Source organism: Schistocerca nitens, chromosome 1, assembly GCF_023898315.1.
Source record: "Schistocerca nitens isolate TAMUIC-IGC-003100 chromosome 1, iqSchNite1.1, whole genome shotgun sequence".
Lineage (NCBI taxonomy): Eukaryota > Metazoa > Arthropoda > Insecta > Orthoptera > Acrididae > Schistocerca > Schistocerca nitens.
The window spans coordinates 1,310,378,900-1,310,398,884 of NC_064614.1; the positions used below are offsets into that span (position 1 = coordinate 1,310,378,900).

Here is a 19,985-nt window from a genome sequence, read left to right on the forward strand (position 1 = left end):
ATAACAGAGATAGCACAAAATAATGGTTACAAGAAAAACATTGTCACAAAGCTAAACAACAAAATTAAATGTGAAATAAAAGCAGAAAGCACCAAACCACAGACAACAACACAACAGAACCAAACAGAAAGACGCAGCCTTATAACAACTACACAGGAGTAGCAGAAAAAGATTAAAGAAAACACAAGCTGGTACACAATGACATAGAAACACAAACTCACTCATAAAATCAGCAACATTTTCAAAATTGGTTGGTTGGTTGTTTTGGGGGAAGAGACCAAACAGTGAGGTCATCGGTCTCATCGGATTAGGGAAGGAAGTCGGCCGTGCCCTTTCAAAGGAACCATGCCAGCATTTCCCTGGAGCGATTTAGGTTCAAATGGTTCAAATGGCTCTGAGCACTATGGGACTCAACAACTTAGGTCATAAGTCCCCTAGAACTTAGAACTACTTAAACCTAACTAACCTAAGGACATCACACACACCCATGCCCGAGGCAGGATTCGAACCTGCGACCGCAGCAGTCCCGCGGTTCCGGACTGCAGCGCCAGAACCGCTAGACCACCGCGGCCGGCTGTACGGCTCCACTCCGGAGCGGACAGGCACTCGGGCGAACGTCATTCAAAACCAGCGCGAGGCGCCAGGTGCCGCAGCGATTTAGGGAAAGGACGGAAAACCTAAATCAGGATGGGCGGACGCGGGATTGAACCGTCGTCCTCCCGAATGCGAGTCCAGTGTGCTACCACTGCGCCACCTCGCTCGGTCAGTTTCAAAAGACAAGGAATGTACATAGCATACACAACAGACTATTCTATACAAATATACTCCCCAAAACTGACAAAAACAGAGACATATACCAGAAAGTAGGTATATATCATCTACTGTATAACACTTGTTAGCAGATACATAGAACAAACTGTTGGAATATTTGATGTCAGATACAAAGAACACATGAGAGCCTGGAAGTATGGGACACATATGCAGAACGCCTAAGAGAACATGACTACAAACCAACCACTAGAGAAGATGACATGAAAATAATTAGAATCAACAATGAAAACACCTAACTCTGCAAGGAAATTACCACATACAGAATACCAAAGCAAAATATTGAAACGAAAAGTCAAATCAGCTGTCACTAAAGCTTTCAACCACTCGCTAAGGGCTAGTACATTCATATTCAACACCATAAAATTCAAACCACCAACATCCCCCCCCCAAAATAAATTGTTTAGCTCTCTCCCTCTGTCTCTCTCTCTCTCTCTCCCTCCCCCTCCCTGTTGAACATATACTTCGTTAGGTTGACAACAAGTAGGTAGACATGTCAAAGAGGAGGAAAGACGTCATTGAGTTGCAATACTTACGTTGTTAAAAGCAGTGTCAGACGAAATAGTTATATCGAGTGGCAAAAAAACGATAGTACACCACAGAAAAGAAGGAGAAACATGGTGAACAGCGTGAAGAAGGTCAGAACGCAAAGTTGTGCTTGCATGTCGGTAATAAAGTGGTAGGGCGGCCTCCAAACCAGATGAGAGGAAGCGCAGATGAGCAAGTCGGAAGTAATTACTTTTTAAATAAAAAATCGCGACGTGAACTCTTTAATAATCTAAAAATAACAAAACTGTATCGTTATAGACCCCACTGATGATGCCTTAGAACAAGAAAAAGGCGAAATGCGTAAGGGATAAATAAATTATGTGGCAGCAGGAAAAGGCGGTTTTATTTGCAAAACAGGTATTTCTATGCTTGCAGCGGAGGATGGCCACGCAAACAAACCGTATCTATTTGTTCCTCAAACGAATATCGTGCCACCATGCTTACTGTGTGACTAAATCGCAGGTGATGCGTGTGTTCCGAAGTGAAGCCTACGTGTGAATGCCTCTGACGTGAGGTGGAGCAAACAGCAAGAACTGTTCGACACGTGCGCGTATCACGTTGGGGCAGTGACGGGGCGAGGGGCATTTGTATGTGTGAACAGTCAGCCGTAGCGCTGCCGGTCAACTAACGAACGGGCAACGGGGCGACCCCGCGGCCAATCGGAGCGCTCGGCGCCAAGTTTAAAGATGGTGCATCGTCGACCTACACATCGTAAGTAATTTTGGTTCCTAAGATGAACATCAACCAAAGCAAAACGAGGATAATGGAATGTAGTGGAATTAAGTCGGGTGATGCTGAGGGAATTAGATTAGGAAATGAGACACTTACAGTAGTAAAGGAGTTTTGCTATTTGGGGAGCAAAATAACTGATGATGGTCGAAGTAGAGAGGATATAAAATGTAGACTGGCAATGGCAAGGAAAGCGTTTCTGAGGAAGAGAAATTTGTTAACATCGAGTATAGATTTAAATGTCAGGAAGTCGTTTCTGAAAGTATTTGTATGGAGTGTAGCCATGTATGGAAGTGAAACATGGACGATAACTAGTATGGACAAGAAGAGAATAGAAGCTTTCGAAATGTGGTGCTACAGAAGAATGCTGAAGATAAGGTGGGTAGATCACGTAACTAATGAGGAGCTATTGAATAGGATTGGGGAGAAGAGAAGTTTGTAACACAACTTGACTAGAAGAAGGGATCGGTTGGTAGGACATGTTTTGAGGCATCAAGGGATCACAAATTTAGCATTGGAGGGCAGCGTGGAGGGTAAAAATCGTAGAGGTAGACCAAGAGATGAATACACTAAGCAGATTGAGAAGGATGTAGGTTGCAGTAGGTACTGGGAGATGAAGATGCTTGCACAGGATAGAGTAGCATGGAGAGCTGCATGAAACCAGTCTCAGGACTGAAGACCACAACAACAGCAAGAACAACAACAAGAACTGGCATCAGCTATCCAGGGTTAAAATATGGTGACACAATTTTTCTCCACGCTGTAGATGAAAAGGAATGGATAAGATGCATTCGAGTGCACTAAATACTTGTAATTTGTGCGTCTGTGCAGACCTTCTTTGCCCTGCACAGTGTGGGTTGAGCTCAGCACATGTGAGTACGTGTGTGCCTGCAGTGCACGACGGCGACTACTGGCGGCTGCTGACGCCCGGCGCCTACGTGCTGACCGCCTCTCGCGAGGGCTACGAGCCGCAGAGCCGGCGCGCCCTCGTCACCAACCTGCCGCCGCACTCGCAGGCGCGCCGCCTCGACTTCGCGCTCGTGCCGCTGGCCCAGGGGCCGCCCATGCCGCGGACACAGGTCAGTTGCACCAGCCTGCAGCTCGTGCACTGCTGGCCTTACAGAGTCGACCCGCCAGCAACAGCAGTGCAGCGAGGAAGCGGGCGCGACTACCTACCACACGACGTACCGCTCTCTCAGTATTCCGCCCCTGTTCCGTCTTACTCTCGATACGAATTGTTTTCAGGTTTCTGCTATAAATCGTTATGTATCGGCTGGCCACATTAATAGCAGTATGTCTGCATAATGCCGGCCGGAGTGGCTGTGCGGTTCCAGGCGCTACAGTCTGGAGCCGAGCGACCGCTACGGTCGCAGGTTCGAATCCTGCCACGGGCATGGATGTGTGTGATGTCCTTAGGTTAGTTAGGTTGCAGTACTTCTCTAAGTTCTAGGGGACTGATGACCTCAGAAGTTAAGTCCCATAGTGCTCGGAGCCATTTGAACCAAAGTGAAGTACCGATGTCAGCCGCACGAGGGCATAGAAATAATGCAGTGACGACAGGTGAGAATTTGTGGTGGGGCGGGTCTCGAACACGGATGTCCCGCTTGACGTGAGCGGTCGCCTGCCTCGAGCACGTCCGCTATCCGAGCACGCCTCCCATGCGCGCCAATTTGTCAACTTCTCGCACAGTATTCCGGCAGTGTTGTGCTACAAGTTAAGACCTGGGGACGATGGCGAGGCGTGCTCGGATAGCGGACGTGCTCGAGGCAGGCGACCGCTCACGTCAAGCGGGACATCCGTGTTCGAGACCGCCCCACCACAAATTCTACGCCCTCATGCGGCTCACATCCGTACTTCACTTTCATCATATGGTTACGGAATCACGAATGTGTGGCGTCTGTTCTTGTGGACATGTGCAGAAGAACAGATAGCACACATGTAGTAGTGAAATGCCGTGTCCAATGATTGCAAATGAAAAAAGAATAACGAGAAGAAAAACGAGAGCGAATAAAGAAGTTAATAGGATACTTAAAATGTCGTGGGAAAGGCTTAGAACTAAACGTACACAGACACCAAAAAAAGTGCAGCGTGACGTCGATCGCGAGCGGTCGTGAACACTGACGCCGGGTGTGTGTATTGCACCAACAACATAACACGGTGCCTCACACTGTTCGTGGTTGTCGCTCGACCCGCACGAAGACGTAAGCAACCGGGCATGCGCCGTGCCTACGCGGCGGAGTGAGATAGACAGCCGGTCGGTTCCAGTCGTAACACCGGGAAGGAAGTACACTACTTGTTTTGTCTGTAGTCGCGTCACGCCTGGAGGGTCAGTTACCGAGTACCATCGTATCTGGAGCCTCGTTCAGGCCGCGCACCCTGTCAAGCGAATCGTATACAAGATTTTAGGATCGTAACAGATCGGTATAGCCCGTATGAAATTTTAAGAGCAAAGATCGGAGAAAAATGGGAATCTTTGGGGATAAAAGGCGGTACTGACGCCGCGATTTCAGCTCGTGCTTCGAATCCGACGAGACGTGTACCCCGTACGTGCGAGAGATAATTTTCTTCGGAGCCGGTACCAGATTCTATACCCTCCGTGTGTGGTGCGCCCACCGGAGCGAACGAAAACCGGCAGGGGCACGGTGTGCCGGCTAGGAACGGACGTGGCGGCGACGAGAGGGGAGGGCGTCCGACTCTTGCCAGGAAACAGCGCCTCTGGAGGCACCGCGAACCACGCGGGTGCTCGGCGACCACATTAGCCGCGGCCTCAGTAAGTGAGCACCGTGCGTGTCGTGCGCCGGTTCCGTACTCGCAGGTGCCGCAGCGTCGTGACTGCCGGGAGGGACCAGCGTCAGTCCACAGGGGTCGCCGACTAACGCGCTCTTTAAGGCCAGGGAGCGAATCACAAGTTTTCCTGCAGTTTCCCGCTTAAGACTCCCAGACTTTATTCAGAAGGTGTCCAACGGGCGAGTTTGTGACCACGCGACGGGCCTGCGCCGCCCCGCTCTCCTACGCTGGGCTTACTGTGGGGTAGGGTAGGGGTGCCGACTCGTTCAGGAATCTTACAAGCAGTCCAGCCGGCGAGGGGATTGTCTGCAGTCACCGGCCGCCGACACTGCGACTCGCAGCTCCAGCACACCCTGCACGGTGGACACGTTGGTCCTCGTGCGCCCTTTTCTTGATGATGCGCTGATGCACACTTGCATCTACTTGGGTCAATTGAAATATTCTCTTCCTTAACGAAATGAATAATTTATTTCGTCTCATCGTACATTCCTTTAATGTGTTCATAGTCTGCAAGGATTAATGTTCAAATGTGTGTGAATTCCTACGGGACCAAACTGCCGAGTTCATTGGTCCCTTATCTTAGACACACTACTTACACCAACTTACGGTAAGAACAACACACACACACACCCGTGCCCGAGGGACGACTCGAACCTCTGGCGGGAGGGTCCGCACAATCGATAGTAGTAGGGTGAGGGGGTGCTAGTGCACTTTGTTAGTGCGGGTTGCCTACATCGGGGTCACGTATTCACTCACGGGCAAACCTGTTCTTCATTGATTGACAGGTACTTAACCTATTGTTCTCCTTTGATTGACAGCTACTTAAGCTATTGTTCTGTTAAGTGGTTTTCCATGTCACCCCCATTTCCTTAAACTATTGTACCGCCTTTCATGCCAAATTAAGTAATTAGTTATATCACCCCACCATTTTCTGGTACACTTTTCGAATTTCACATGCCTTTCAGCACCATTTCTGGCGCATTCTTCTTTGTCACCCACCCCCTTAAACTATTGTACTGCACTATACATAAAAATTATGCAAATTAACCTAGTGTTATACACTTAACCTGCTGTTCTGCTGCATGTCACCCACCCTCGCAGCCCCCCTTAACTATTGTACAGCTAACATCACTTTCATATAAAAAATTTATGCAAACTAATTAAATCAATATTTTTCACATGTATGTGGTAGTTATTTTTAATTTGCAGCCTCCTATTGGTCAGTGAAACCGACGGTATACAGTTTAAACAAACAATCGCTAATAGAAAACACATCACCCTCACTCGACGCCCGACGCCACCGCTGTCAGCTGCCGAGCGACACTTAGGTGTCAGTATGCCTCCCGCAGGGATGAAGTGGCGACCTCTCTTTCGTGTATGACACCCAAGAAATTCCTGTCAAAACACGTTTTCACCTAGGTACCGTTGCTGGCGCGATGACCCATAGCTGCGATGTGCGTCTAGCACTGCTATAGATGCCCCAATGCTTCCCAGAATATCACAGTGTGCATTCTTCCTAGCGATCGTCACTGAATTTACCCGTCGAACTGCTGCTGCTGCCGGTGTGGGAGCACTGTTTCAAATACATTAGCTTTTGCTGAAGATGAGTGCTTTGAAGGAGGTGAAGCTTGAGATGGAGGATAAGAAAAGATATATAATGGTTGCATGGAATTATGCCTATCATACAGCACGAATTGGGTTATGGGAGCAGGAGGCATGTGACTGTGTCCAGTTCCAAAGATATGTAGCAGACATGTCTAACATTGTATCTCCTGTACTTGAAGAAAACCACAGACATAGCATGTCGTTAAAAAACTGTACACTGCTACAATTCGAGCAGGGTTAAGAAAAAAGAACACAGAGGTTGTGAGATAAAAATTCATTTATTTCTGATCCAACTTAAAAGTAATTTTACATTTTCATAAAGAGACACAGCAACACTGTTTTCATACATGTTCTTGAATCAGTGGAGAGGAGGACACCCGTAGAATTCCAGGTCTTGAATAGCAGCAAACTTAAAGATTCGATGCATCCATTATCTCTTCTCCTTCCCCTTCATGTAAATTCCATGTGATCGAATAAATTAAGCGTGGTCACGATACCTTTATAGGCTATGCCAGGATCATCTCAGTGAATTCCATGGTACAAATCTGTTAACCACTTTGCACTCTTCTCTATCTTAGCAGACTTCCCGTACTTGAAAGAACTTGGTGATGCAAAGTTTGCGGAGAATTTCTCTGTTATTCCAGCATCTTGTGTGCACCCTACAAACGCTACATCTTTACATATGAACGCCTACGCTCACCATCATAGAAACCCTGGCCGTCTGCAGTGATGTTCACACACTGAGATGCCACTGTGAATTGCTCTACGTATGGTGCAGCAGCTATTCATTTATACAACTCATTGCACAACAACAGTCAGCGGCCAGTAGTTGATCACATGGTCATGCAGAGACGTATGTTTTAATGGTTGATGTTATGCTGACATTGTGTGTACGGTCGATCTCAGACCCATTGAGTTCATAGCTTATCTCTTGGAACAGGAATGCTAAAGCGTTATGTGTAAGCTTGGATACCACTGTTTCCCTGCTGTCATTTTCCTTGAATGACCCCTCTAGATATATGAAACTCTTGCATGGAAGCGTGAGTGCATTTTGGTGCTGGATGTCAATCCTAATTTCATCGTTCTTGCTAAATGTGGTTGAAGCATAAGGTTTATGAGAGAAGTATTCCTGACGTATAATTCTCTCGTCATACTCTACTGGACTCGGTATACTCAGTGAGGATCTTATTGTGCAGTTTCAAGTCAACTCATTTAAGAAACTGATAGCTCGCACGTGTTATTACTTTGCTGTTAGGTAGCAAAGTGACATGCTATGGATTGTAAGCACTTGTTTTATACCTTACGCCCATCCCCCCTTAGATGTAATTGTACACTCCTGGAAATGGAAAAAAGAACACATTGACACCGGTGTGTCAGACCCACCGATGTTGTCGCCAGTGGTCGGCGGAAGGTGCACGTGCCCGTCGACCTGGGACCGGACCGCAGCGACGCACGGATGCACGCCAAGACCGTAGGATCCTACGCAGTGCCGTAGGGGACCGCACCGCCACTTCCCAGCAAATTAGGGACACTGTTGCTCCTGGGGTATCGGCGAGGACCATTCGCAACCGTCTCCATGAAGCTGGGCTACGGTCCCGCACACCGTTAGGCCGTCTTCGGCTCACGCCCCAACATCGTGCAGCCCGCCTCCAGTGGTGTCGCGACAGGCGTGAATGGAGGGACGAATGGAGACGTGTCGTCTTCAGCGATGAGAGTCGCTTCCGCCTTGGTGCCAATGATGGTCGTATGCGTGTTTGGCGCCGTGCAGGTGAGCGCCACAATCAGGACTGCATACGACCGAGGCACACAGGGCCAACACCCGGCGTCATGGTGTGGGGAGCGATCTCCTACACTGGCCGTACACCACTGGTGATCGTCGAGGGGACACTGAATAGTGCACGGTACATCCAAACCGTCATCGAACCCATCGTTCTACCATTCCTAGACCGGCAAGGGAACTTGCTGTTCCAACAGGACAATGCACGTCCGCATGTATCCCGTGCCACCCAACGTGCTCTAGAAGGTGTAAGTCAACTACCCTGGCCAGCAAGATCTCCGGATCTGTCCCCCATTGAGCATGTTTGGGACTGGATGAAGCGTCGTCTCACGCGGTCTGCACGTCCAGCACGAACGCTGGTCCAACTGAGGCGCCAGGTGGAAATGGCATGGCAAGCCGTTCCACAGGACTACATCCAGCATCTCTACGATCGTCTCCATCGGAGAATAGCAGCCTGCATTGCTGCGAAAGGTGGATATACACTGTACTAGTGCCGACATTGTGCATGCTCTGTTGCCTGTGTCTATGTGCCTGTGGTTCTGTCAGTGTGATCATGTGATGTATCTGACCCCAGGAATGTGACAATAAAGTTTCCCCTTCCTGGGACAATGAATTCACGGTGTTCTTATTTCAATTTCCAGGAGTGTATAATGATCTCCTCACCAAAACAGTCAACAAGTTGGTTATTCTGGTCCACAACACACAGCTCCAAATAATCCAATGTCTGAGCTGTCACTGGAAGGTATATCGCATTGGCACGGGTCTCAACGATCTTATACCCCAGTGGTTCCCAACAGGCGGTCTGCGGACCCCCAGGGGTCTGCGAGCTATGCCAGAGGGGTCCGCAAGATGCTATTAGAATAAAAAATATATTTCGTATGATAACAGATTTTTTTGTCTTGGTCGCTTCCTACATAAGCAGTTTTAAGCTCAATATTTTTTCAATGATGAATATGTCAATGTTTTCTGTAAGTACCAAGAAAATGTATAAAAAGACTCTTAATTTGGCTTTTTTAGGTACTTGATACTGTGATATGACAAGGTACCAATCATGCTCGATGAGGGGGGTCCTCGAGAAAATTTTGTTGGGAACCCCTGTTATACCCCGTTGCAATTGAGAAGAAGAACCGTAAATAGTGTGAACCAGAATATCGTTGAGATAGGAGTTTCTTGCAGTGTTACACCCAACTTCTATTTTGCTGACAGGAAGTATGTCCACAGTCTGGTCTGACTTGTAAGATTTTCTTGGATCCTTCTTCAAAACCTCTCCTTTTGTGAAACCCAGCAGGCGCCCTACTGAACCTTTCTGGTTAAAATCAATCGTTGCATTTGCAGTCCTTATTTCAGATTTAAGTGTATTGATGTTTGCATGTAGTTCAATATGTTTTCCAGACTGTTTCAAGACTTCGTTTAAATCGTGGATATCGTATGCACCCGGTTTTATTTCAAAAATATCTTTTTCACCATTAATATCCAGATGCAGTTTGTTGCTAGTCTCAGTGATATTTGGGATGCTGTTGTATGTCTGCAGTCCAATCATTGCAGTACTCCATGCTCAAATCAAATGGTGGCAAGTAATTTGCATGCAATACAGATGATCGTTCCCTTAACGTCAAAGTGTACGATATTGCATCTGAACCTCAACTGATGAAGGAATGTTTAAAGATCCTGCTTACACAGCATGCTTCTTCTTCTTTGCAAACGTCAAGAGAAACATAATGCATAGATATCCACAGAGGTATGTATTAATATCTTGATAGCGCTGGTAATTGTAGAACACACGTCTTCTGTGAGTGAAGTATCGTCGTAATTCTTCTGACGGTTGCAGTGCACCAAATGAGTCGAAATAGTAGACGGTATCCACATTTTTCATAACATACGATACCCAGTGGGTGCTGGGGCCTCCAGCAACATCTCAATTCACAATGCCACATTCACCAGTTTTCCACATAGTCTTCGGTAATGTATCCCGCATAAACACACCACGGAATCTTGGTCTCTTTGTCTCTAACAAAGATCTGTTTTTGTGAGGGGTCGATCTGGTAGGACCGCTAATGGGCTTTTTTTTATTTATGATTAGACTAAGCCCTTTCGTGTACGGTTTCAAGTATAGACCTTTTCCGTTGGCTGCGGCTTCCGTCATGCGGTTATGACTTCTTGCCTCTCCTAAATTCGCTTGGGAGTTTTGTACGTTCTTGACCGCTCGAGCGATAGCTGCAGCACCACCAGTGAGTGACCCTACAACCGAGAGTGCGGAGAGGGCAGTGATGAGAAATGGAAGGGAACCGCCAGATGTCTTGGGTAATGGCAGAACTCGAGGTGCTTTAACCGATCCTCTTCTTCTTCTTCTTCTTCTTCTTCCCACATCTTTCTGCTTCAGTGCATTTGTAGCTTGATACATCGCAGTCAGGTTACAGTTCTTCAAACAGCTGTGCTTCCCGCCCTTGTCCTCTTACTTGTTTAGTGCAGAACGTGCAGCACTCATAACTCGCTTGATATTCATCACTCCTAAACGCAACTTAATTTTTCCTCGCAGGTCTTATCAACTGCAAATGCTGCGATGCATGGACCTATACCATTCTCCTTTCTTCTCCGTATCGCTTCAGGCTTATCAGCTGAAATCCTATCTACAACGTAATGACTTGATAGATCTTTATTTGCAGTATATGCAGTGTTATGTTCCATACATGCTTTGTCAAGCAAATTAACCCCCTTATCACCTTGTGCCAAGCGTTCTTTGAAGCTTTGTCCCAGGTCCTCAGTAGTTATACCCTGGGATGTGTTATCCCAGTGACAGTTTGTCTACAGTACCACTACCTCCTGTAATGCATCTCCTTGCACGCATGTTATGCTACTGCGGTGGTTGTGAACTATGCACCCCCATTATGTAGCAAATAGTCGGCATCAATCCAACTGTTTTGTATAGCAGGAAAACCAAGCCATTTGACTACTGCTTTGTTTCCACGACGTCTTATGAGTCTCTCCATTAGAAGAACATCCAGTTCTGAGCTTTTCTGCAACTCCTCGCTGTAGGAGCAGCCTGCAGATTCTTCACCTTCACTATCCTTCAGTATGTAAGTTCTGGGATTAGTTCGTTGCACCTTTGAAACTGTAAATATCTCTGTTTACCAGTTCGGTAGGTATGATTTCTCAAATGCCATCTTGTGTTTTGAGATACGTACCAAATCACCTACATTAAATTTCTGTCTGTTTGGACCCAGCATTTTAATGCAATAGTACACCGTATCCATGAGTCCATTATCACGAACATTTTTATTGTGGTTTGTTTGGTTCTATTATACTGAGCAATTATTTCTGGGAGGATATGTGTCCATTCGTATGAGCCGTGAAGGTTAAAACGCATCCACATTTGACCTTTTATTATTCTGTTCAGGTGCTCCACGATACTTGCCTTCAGGTGAGTGAATGTTGAGTAGTGATGTATTCCATACTGCTGCATCACGGTCTTGAAATACCTATTGTAAATCTCACCGCCGTGATCGGTTTGGAGGTTGTCTGGGCATCGATTCGTCCCTGTCTGTAGCAAACGCTCAAAAACATCTGCGACATTTCTATCCGTTTTTGTTTTCACAGGTAATGCCCAAGCAAATTTGGACTATGTATCGATAACCATTAAAATATATTTGAATCCATTATTCTCATGTGAATATTCCCTCATATCTACGAGATCACCTTGCCATAAGACAGATGGTTCAAATAGCTCTAAGCACAATGGGACTTAATATCTCAGGTCATCAGTCCCCTAGAACTTAGAACTACTTAAACCTAACTAACCTAAGGACATCACACACATCCACGCCCGAGGCAGGACTCGAACCCGCGACCGTAGCGGTCGCGTGCTTCCAGACTGAAGCGCCTAGAACCGCTTGGCCACCAGCGGCCGGCTTGCCATAAGTCATCCAAACCTTTAATCATAACATGACTATGAGGGTATGTTTTGGTTGCTGGTTTGTGCAGTTCTCGAAGTACTGTCTCCATACTTATTCGATGATACCTCTCTCTCTAAGTTCAGAGATTATTGAAACAACCCCAAGCCATTAGCAACCGTAGTCAATCTATTAGCCCGTTGAGGTCGTCATAATATGTATACTGCGGGATTAGATTGTTCACTGCTTTATGCTCGATGTCAATAAAATCACCGCTGCTGCTGCTGCTGCTGCTGTTGTTGTTGTTCCCGTTTTCGCCTTCAAGTATTGGTTTTATAATGGTTTTATATTTCTTGTTGCTCAGGCTTTTCGCGATCTTATGTACATCAATCATGTGCAATATTTCACACTACATTTCCCTATCGTTAACTAAATGATTAATGGGTTTCTTGGTAGGTCTTAGGAAAATAAGTTTCATTAAGCGAGGTGTTCTCTCAAACCGCCTATCACCAATTGTACTGTGTCATCAGTTGCAGTTGCAGGATGCGTACCCAACATGTACGGTCTTCCCCTGCTAATGCCAAATGTTCTATCTATTTGACCAGGGGCGTGATGGATAATGAATTCGCCAATGGCAACATCGTCGTTATCGTGTGTTTTTGTTTTTGCTGAGAGCTGTTGGAGAGATTCAGTATATACGTATGTTAACCAGCGGCATAGAAACGACAGAGGAGGTCCGTCCCCGCTGCAACCGCAGTGGTCCACAATCCCATGACGACTACCGCAGTCCACTTTACCCCTCCGCCGTCCCACACCGAACCACTCTTTCAGGGTTATTATGCGGTTTGGCCCCCGCTGGACCCCCCCCCCCCTCTCTCCCCTGCCATCCCCTCCCCCCAGGGAACGTCTCACACCTGCGGTTTGGCCCCCGCTGGACCACCCCCCCCCCCTCCCCTGCCATCCCCACCCCCCAGGGAACGTCTTACACCACATCAGTGTAACCCCTATGTTTCGACGCGCAAGTCGCCGAAGTGGCGTCAAATCGAAAGACTTGCACCCGGCGAATGGTCTACGCATTGGGAGGCCCTAGTCACATGACATTTACATTTACGTTTTACCCCTATGTTTGAGAGAGTAATGGTGGAGAACTTGCTTGCGCAGCAATCGCCGACGTAGTGTAGCTGAGGCAGAATAAGGGGAACCAGCCCGCATTCGCTGAGGCAGATGGAAAACCACCTAAAAACCCTCCACAGACTGGCCGGCTCACTGGGCCTAGACACAAGTTCGGCAGGTAGATTCGTGCCGGGGACCAGGCGCTCCTTCCCAAAGCGGACAGCCGGGGGCGGGCGAGAGGTTCAGTAACCAGCTTAAAGGTCTCTCTTTAGTGTTTGCTGTCGATCCATATGCCCTAACCTCAGCAACCGTAATTTCTCACAAACTGCTTCCGACATTTGAATCAGTTTCTGCTTCGTTGACATCTTGGTGTGTACTAATCAGACATCTCTGCAGCGTTAGGCTTTATATATACGCTCATTTTCTTCATCCTGTTACTATGTACCTGCTCCCCCTTCTCAACAACAAGCAACTTTACATCTGTTTTCCCCTCAATAGCCTCGACCTTTTCAGTTAAGTCAGCTACTTTCTAATGGACTTCATTAACTAACTCATTTAACACATTCACCATTCTCAGAAGAGTCTGGAAATATGTCTCTAGTTCCTTGCGCATACCTCCAAGTTTACGCACAATAGCCTGAATTTTCGCATCCATGTATAGGCGAATGTTCTGTCTGTGTACACCCATTCTCTCGGGTTGAGATGTAGACATAGGAGCGAATTTGTCCATGGTGCAGCGTATACTGATGTACTATCCTCTCTTACCGTGCTATATATTCAGAACTCTTGAAAGTTTCGCCTGTACCTACCATCACTCAGTTTTCTTGTTTTATCAATAATGAGAAAACCATACTGTGAATGATTCCAGCAATCAGCACATATCTTTACAAAATCATTGAACGACCTGTCAGTTCGACATTTGCCTGGTAAATGTGTTTTAAATTCAGGGTGTCTTGTTTGAAGGCTATAATGAGGTTTGCATTATCCCTAACCAACTGCTTCGGGATATTGGAATATGTTTGGGTTAGATAAAATACATCAGCACCCGTTTGACGACCGAAAGGGAAATATTTTCGAATTTGGTCTTGGTTTTCCTCAGCAACATCACCAAATATGAAGACAGGGATTGGCTTTGCTTCTTCATGTGGAGGGGTATCACCGCATTCACCGAATGTCGTGTATGTAACACCATCTACGCCATGCAATATCTCCTGCAATAGCTGATACTTGGGTTGAAACAGTGTTTTTGAGAATACACAAACATGTTCAAATCGGACTCCATCTACATGTGTTAGCAGCGTCATGAGGACATTAGTCCTCCCACAGTTGGATGGACCTGCAATAATTGCTCGTACATTATCAGGGAGGAGAATTCCGTTCTTCTTCTTCAGGTCTTCTTTTGCATCTTCACAGGACCAGTCACCGACAACAAAGTCCTTTTGATGAGGATGTTTCACCCAACCTGCCATGATACTAACTACGCCAGGTACTGACAAGTAGGTGACATATATAGAAAGATACACTTGAAGGGACAGTAATAGTATGTGTAACCAATATAACTCAGTCCAAATGCACTGAGCTAGAGGCATAGCACTGTACTCGATTGTATCCATTCACCTCCACATTTGGAGAGCGTTTGCTCTGTTTTTCTGTATGTCTGTCTAAAGACCTGTCCCATACATCCTCCTACCACTGCCTACTCCAGTCCAGTCACTAACATCACCTATCTCATCAAAGGCTGTGAAACCAGTCACGTGATTTACAAGCTAAGCTGCAACCACTGTGCTGCATTCTATGTAGGCATGACAACCAACAAGCTGTCTGTCGGCATGAACGGCCACCGACAAACTGTGGCCAAAAAACAAGTGGACCACCCTGTTTGCTGAACATGCTGCCAAACATGATACCTCTCATCTCAAAGACTGCTTCACAGCCTGTGCCATATGGATCCTTCCCACCAACAGCAGCTTTTCTGAATTGCGCAGGTGGGAACTTTTCCTGCAATACATCCTACATTCCCGTAACTCTCCTGGCCTCAACCTTCGTTAGTCACTGTCCTACCCACCCAGTCCCTTGCCTGTTCCCATTCCAGCACTACACAGCCGTCATTTCACCGCAAAACCCAGTCTTTTAATTTCTTTTTATTTCTCTCCTTCTCGCTCTGCTTACCCCTTCCCCCCTCCCCACCTTCTCTCCTACTCTCCATCTAAAGTGCAGCACTTCACCGCCCGCCACTGCCACCATACCATCCCTCCCCCTCCCCGCCCCAGTCTCCTCCTCACCCCCACCCAGTCGCCACCCCCATCATGCACTGGTGCTGCTGCTCGCAGTGTGGTTTCAGTTGCCTGACACTGCAGACGTGTGTGTGTGTGTGTGTCTACTGCTGACAAAAGCCTTAATGGCCGAAAGTTATAATTGTGTGAGTCTTTTTGTTGTGCCTATCGTCACTCAGCATCTCTGCTATATGGTAAGTAGCAACTTTCCTTCTCTGGTATTGTTACAATCTTCTTAAGTTTGTTGGAAACAAATTCAACATACCAAGATTCCGTGGTGTGTTTATGCAGGATACTATGCCGAAGACTATGTTGAAAACTGGTGAATGTGGCATTGTGAATTTAGATACTACTGGAGGCCCCAGCACCCACTGGGTATCGTATGTTATGAAAAATGTGGATACCGTCTACTATTTCGACTGATTCGGCGAACTGCAACCGTCAGAAGAATTACGACGATACTTCACTCACAGAAGACGTGTGTTCTACAATTACCAGCGTTATCAAGATATTAATACATACCTCTGTGGATATCTATGCATTATCTTTCTCTTGACGTTTGCAAAGAAGAAGAAGCATGCTGTGTAAGCAGGATCTTTAAACATTCCTTCATCAGTTGAGGTTCAGATGCAATATCGTACACTTTGACGTTAAGGGAACGATCATCTGTATTGCATGCAAATTACTTGCCACCATTTGATTTGAGCATGGAGTACTGCAATGATTGGACTGCAGACATACAACAGCATCCCAAATATCACTGAGACTAGCAACAAACTGCATCTGGATATTAATGGTGAAAAAGATATTTTTGAAATAAAACGAGGTGCATACGATAACCACGATCTAAACGAAGTCTTAAAACAGTCTGGAAAACGTATTGAACTACATGCAAACATCAATACACTTAAATCTGAAATAAGGACTGTAAATGCAACGATTGATTTTAACCAGAAAGGTTCAGTAGGGCGCCTGCTGGGTTTCACAAAAGGAGAGGTTTTGAAGAAGGATCCAAGAAAATCTTACAAGTCAGATCGGACTGTGGACATACTTTCCGTTAGCACAATCCGAGTTGAGTGTAACATTGCAACAAACTCCTATCTCAAAGATAGTCTGATTCATACTATTTACCGATTCTTCCCCTCAGTTGCAACGGGGTATAAGATTGTTGAGATCCCTGCCACTATGGTATAGCTTCCAGTGACAGCTCAGACATTAGATTATTTGCAGCTGTGTGTTGTGGACCAGAATAACCAACTTTTTGACTTTCGTGGTGAGGAGATCGTTGTACAATTACATCTAAGGGGGATGGGCATATGGTATAAAACATGTGCACACAATCCACAGCGTGCCACTCCGTTACTAAACAGCAAAGTGATAACACGCGCGACCTACGAGTTTCTTAAATCAGTTGGTTTGAAGCCGCGCAACGATGTCCTCACTCAATGTAACGAGTCCGGTAGAGTACGATGAGAGACTTATACATCAGGAATACGTCGCTCATAAACCTTACGCTTCAACAACATTTAATAGGAACGATGACATTAGGATTATCATCCAGTACCAGGACGCACTCACGCTTCCATGCAAGAGTTTCATATATCTAGAGGGATCATTCAAGAAAACCGACGGCAGTTATATAGTGGCATCAAAGCTTACACGTAATGTTTTAATATTCCTGTTCCAAGAGATACACTATGAACTCAATGGGTCTTAGATCGACCGTACACGCAGTGTCGGCATAACATCGACCCTTAAAACATACGTCTCTGCATCACCCGCAGAGTTGCATAGTTTAGAAAATGCGGGATGGTTCATAGACGATCCAGGTGATAGAACAGTTGCAGAGTACATGCGATTTACTGCATGCATGCCTCTAAATATGATTATGGGGTACTTTGAGGACATGAGACAGATTATTATGAACGCTTAACAGGAGCTCAAGAGGAGAATACGATCACAAGCAGCAAGATAATATGGAAAATGCCTCACATCAGTGTATTCGGCGAGGGGGCTTTGAAGCTTTTAAAAGTCCTGAATTCTGGTACATCTCTGTCACTGACATTTTGTTCATGGGAGGTTTTCGAGTACGCAGTGTTACTGACTGCGAGCACACGAACATGGGCTATTAAAACCTCTTCGCAGCTAGTGACACCTAGATTCATCATACTTGCGTTTCACACTGATAGAAGAGGTAAGATAGCAAATGATTCCACCGTGTTTGACAACTACAAGTTAACTAATGCCGAAGTCTACCTCAGTTCAGAATTCTACCCATATGACAATTTACATCTGCAGTGGAATCAAAATGTATAAAGTCTAGCTTACGACGTGTATGCCAGGTTTCATGCTTCTTACTATGAAACTGCCCGGGGTGTCTACTCAGTCCACATAAGTTCGAGGAGCTTTCACCGATCATCATAATAGACTGCTCGAAACAGAACGAGATAATTAAGTCCGGACCTATAGATGTGCGAGCTGAATTTGAATCTTCCACAAATTTCTCAGAACAGACTGCGACGTATGCTCTAGTTCTACTGCCCACTCACCGGTGTTGTGCAATGAGCTCTATAAATGAATAGGTGTTGCACCATACCTAGAGCATTTCACAATGGAGTCTCAAGGTGTGAACCACTGCACAGACTCAGAGTTTCTATGATGGTGAGCATAGACAGTTCATATGTAAAGATGTTGTGTTTGTAGTGTAAACACAAAGTTCAGGAATAATAGAGACATTCTCAGTAAATACTACAGTAAAGATCTGCGTTCTATTTCAGCAGCAACATCTTCCCAATTGCAACCACTATTAAAGCATTCAGTTGCTTCATTCGCTCTAGAAATGTCCAGCTCAACACTGGGAGTGTCGCACAGCTCACTGAGTATGTTTATTGATTGATCGCCAGTAATAGGCGGCAGGGAAGGACACTGTTTGTTAGTAGGGAAACCTAATGTTCTGCTTAGTGGATTATGACCCCCTGCCTCAGAGAAACCCCCCACACCTCTGGAAACTCCCCTCGTCGATAGAAGCACACTTCTGACATCAAATTACTTGACTAACTAATTAAATCAATGAATTAACTAAACTCACCTCCTCTGGGACCCCCCAGACGTCCCCCCTCCCCTTCCCCACCTGGAAATCGGTGAGGAAAAGACTCAGATGAGTGGCTATTTTCCAGGGAATCGATTGCAGTGAATGGAATCGGGGGGGAGGGGGGGGGGGGGGCAGCCTGACAAAGAAACTGTGATTGGTCACTCTCGCGTGACGTCGGCAGGCAGACAACCGCCGGCCGCCATAACAAAGCAAACTTGCACGAAGCTTTATATAGCATGTGCCTTCTGGAAACAAATTTAAACGCTGTTGAAGTGATAAATAAATTGCCCCTAACAAATACATAACTAAAAATAATTCCACACTAGATATAATAATTCAATTTGTTAAACGAACATACTTGAATCATGTAATTTGTAAATGAATTAATCGCCTGTTGCGAGTGTAGGGAAGAAAATTTTCAAGATTTACATGGTCGAGATCCTGTCCACATCAGATTCTTCTTTGCTGCATTCTTCTTCCTTGCTCGCAACTGCTTCTCTTTATTCAAATGCCTAATGCGGATAAATGTTCTCATTCTTGCATACAAACTAATTATATCTTCCTGCACCAGAGGAAACTTTCCTTTGATGATGTCAAAGTTTTAACTACTTTATCACACTTAGAAGTACTATGTCCATGAAACCCAGAAAAAAATAATTCCAAACTGTTTTACTGTGTTCGCCCTGTCTGTTGTCGGATTTAAAAGATGCCCTCGAGAAACAGTAAATATCCAAGAATCAGTACCTGTTCCAGGAATTGGGCTCATTTCAGTTCGTGATCCCGAGGGTTTGTCGGTGGCTCGACACTTAACTGCAAGATAGCCTGCCATTTAGTGTACAGAGTCACGCGGAACGTCCTCTGCATCAGATTTTTTTTTCTCTATTTCGTGGGTTGTTCTCACGAGTTCTTCCTCTTCCGTAATGTGTGCAATGTTACAACTACTGCACGCTGAGCATTCCTCTGTCACGTCGACACAAAGTTCTGTGGTAATGAATTTCTCGAATTCGTCATCGTGCGTTTCGGTGTGTGTAGCAGCTGTGCTACTGAGACTCTCATCGATGTACTGCTCGATAACGGCACGTAGTGTGCACTTCCTGTTAAAACAAGAAGCCGAATTCTGCTCTTGACCTCGACTACTGAAGGGTTGTTATAGAAACCACCATGACCTCGAATAGTAGAAAAATAAACGGTCGGGATGATAGGATATGCCTTCCTTTATCTTTACTTACTTCTTCAAACAGTCCTAATAGTGATGTGATGTAAATAATAAAACCCTTTTGAAACGGCAACAAACCCTTTCTGTTTCCAAAGCGCATATCATGGCAAACATCTCTAAATCTTGAAAC

General features: G+C 45.9%; 1 protein-coding gene across 3 annotated transcripts in view; it reads left to right on the top strand.

Moving 5' to 3' along the window:
* Window positions 1-19,985, top strand: part of LOC126202832 (carboxypeptidase E-like) — a 493,528-nt gene that overhangs the window by 397,542 nt on the left and 76,001 nt on the right. For all 3 annotated transcript variants that reach the window (XM_049936897.1, XM_049936898.1, XM_049936899.1), the window contains one exon: window positions 3,001-3,185. In XM_049936897.1, coding sequence (XP_049792854.1) covers window positions 3,001-3,185 — 185 coding nt within the window. The remainder of the gene's footprint in view (window positions 1-3,000; window positions 3,186-19,985) is intronic.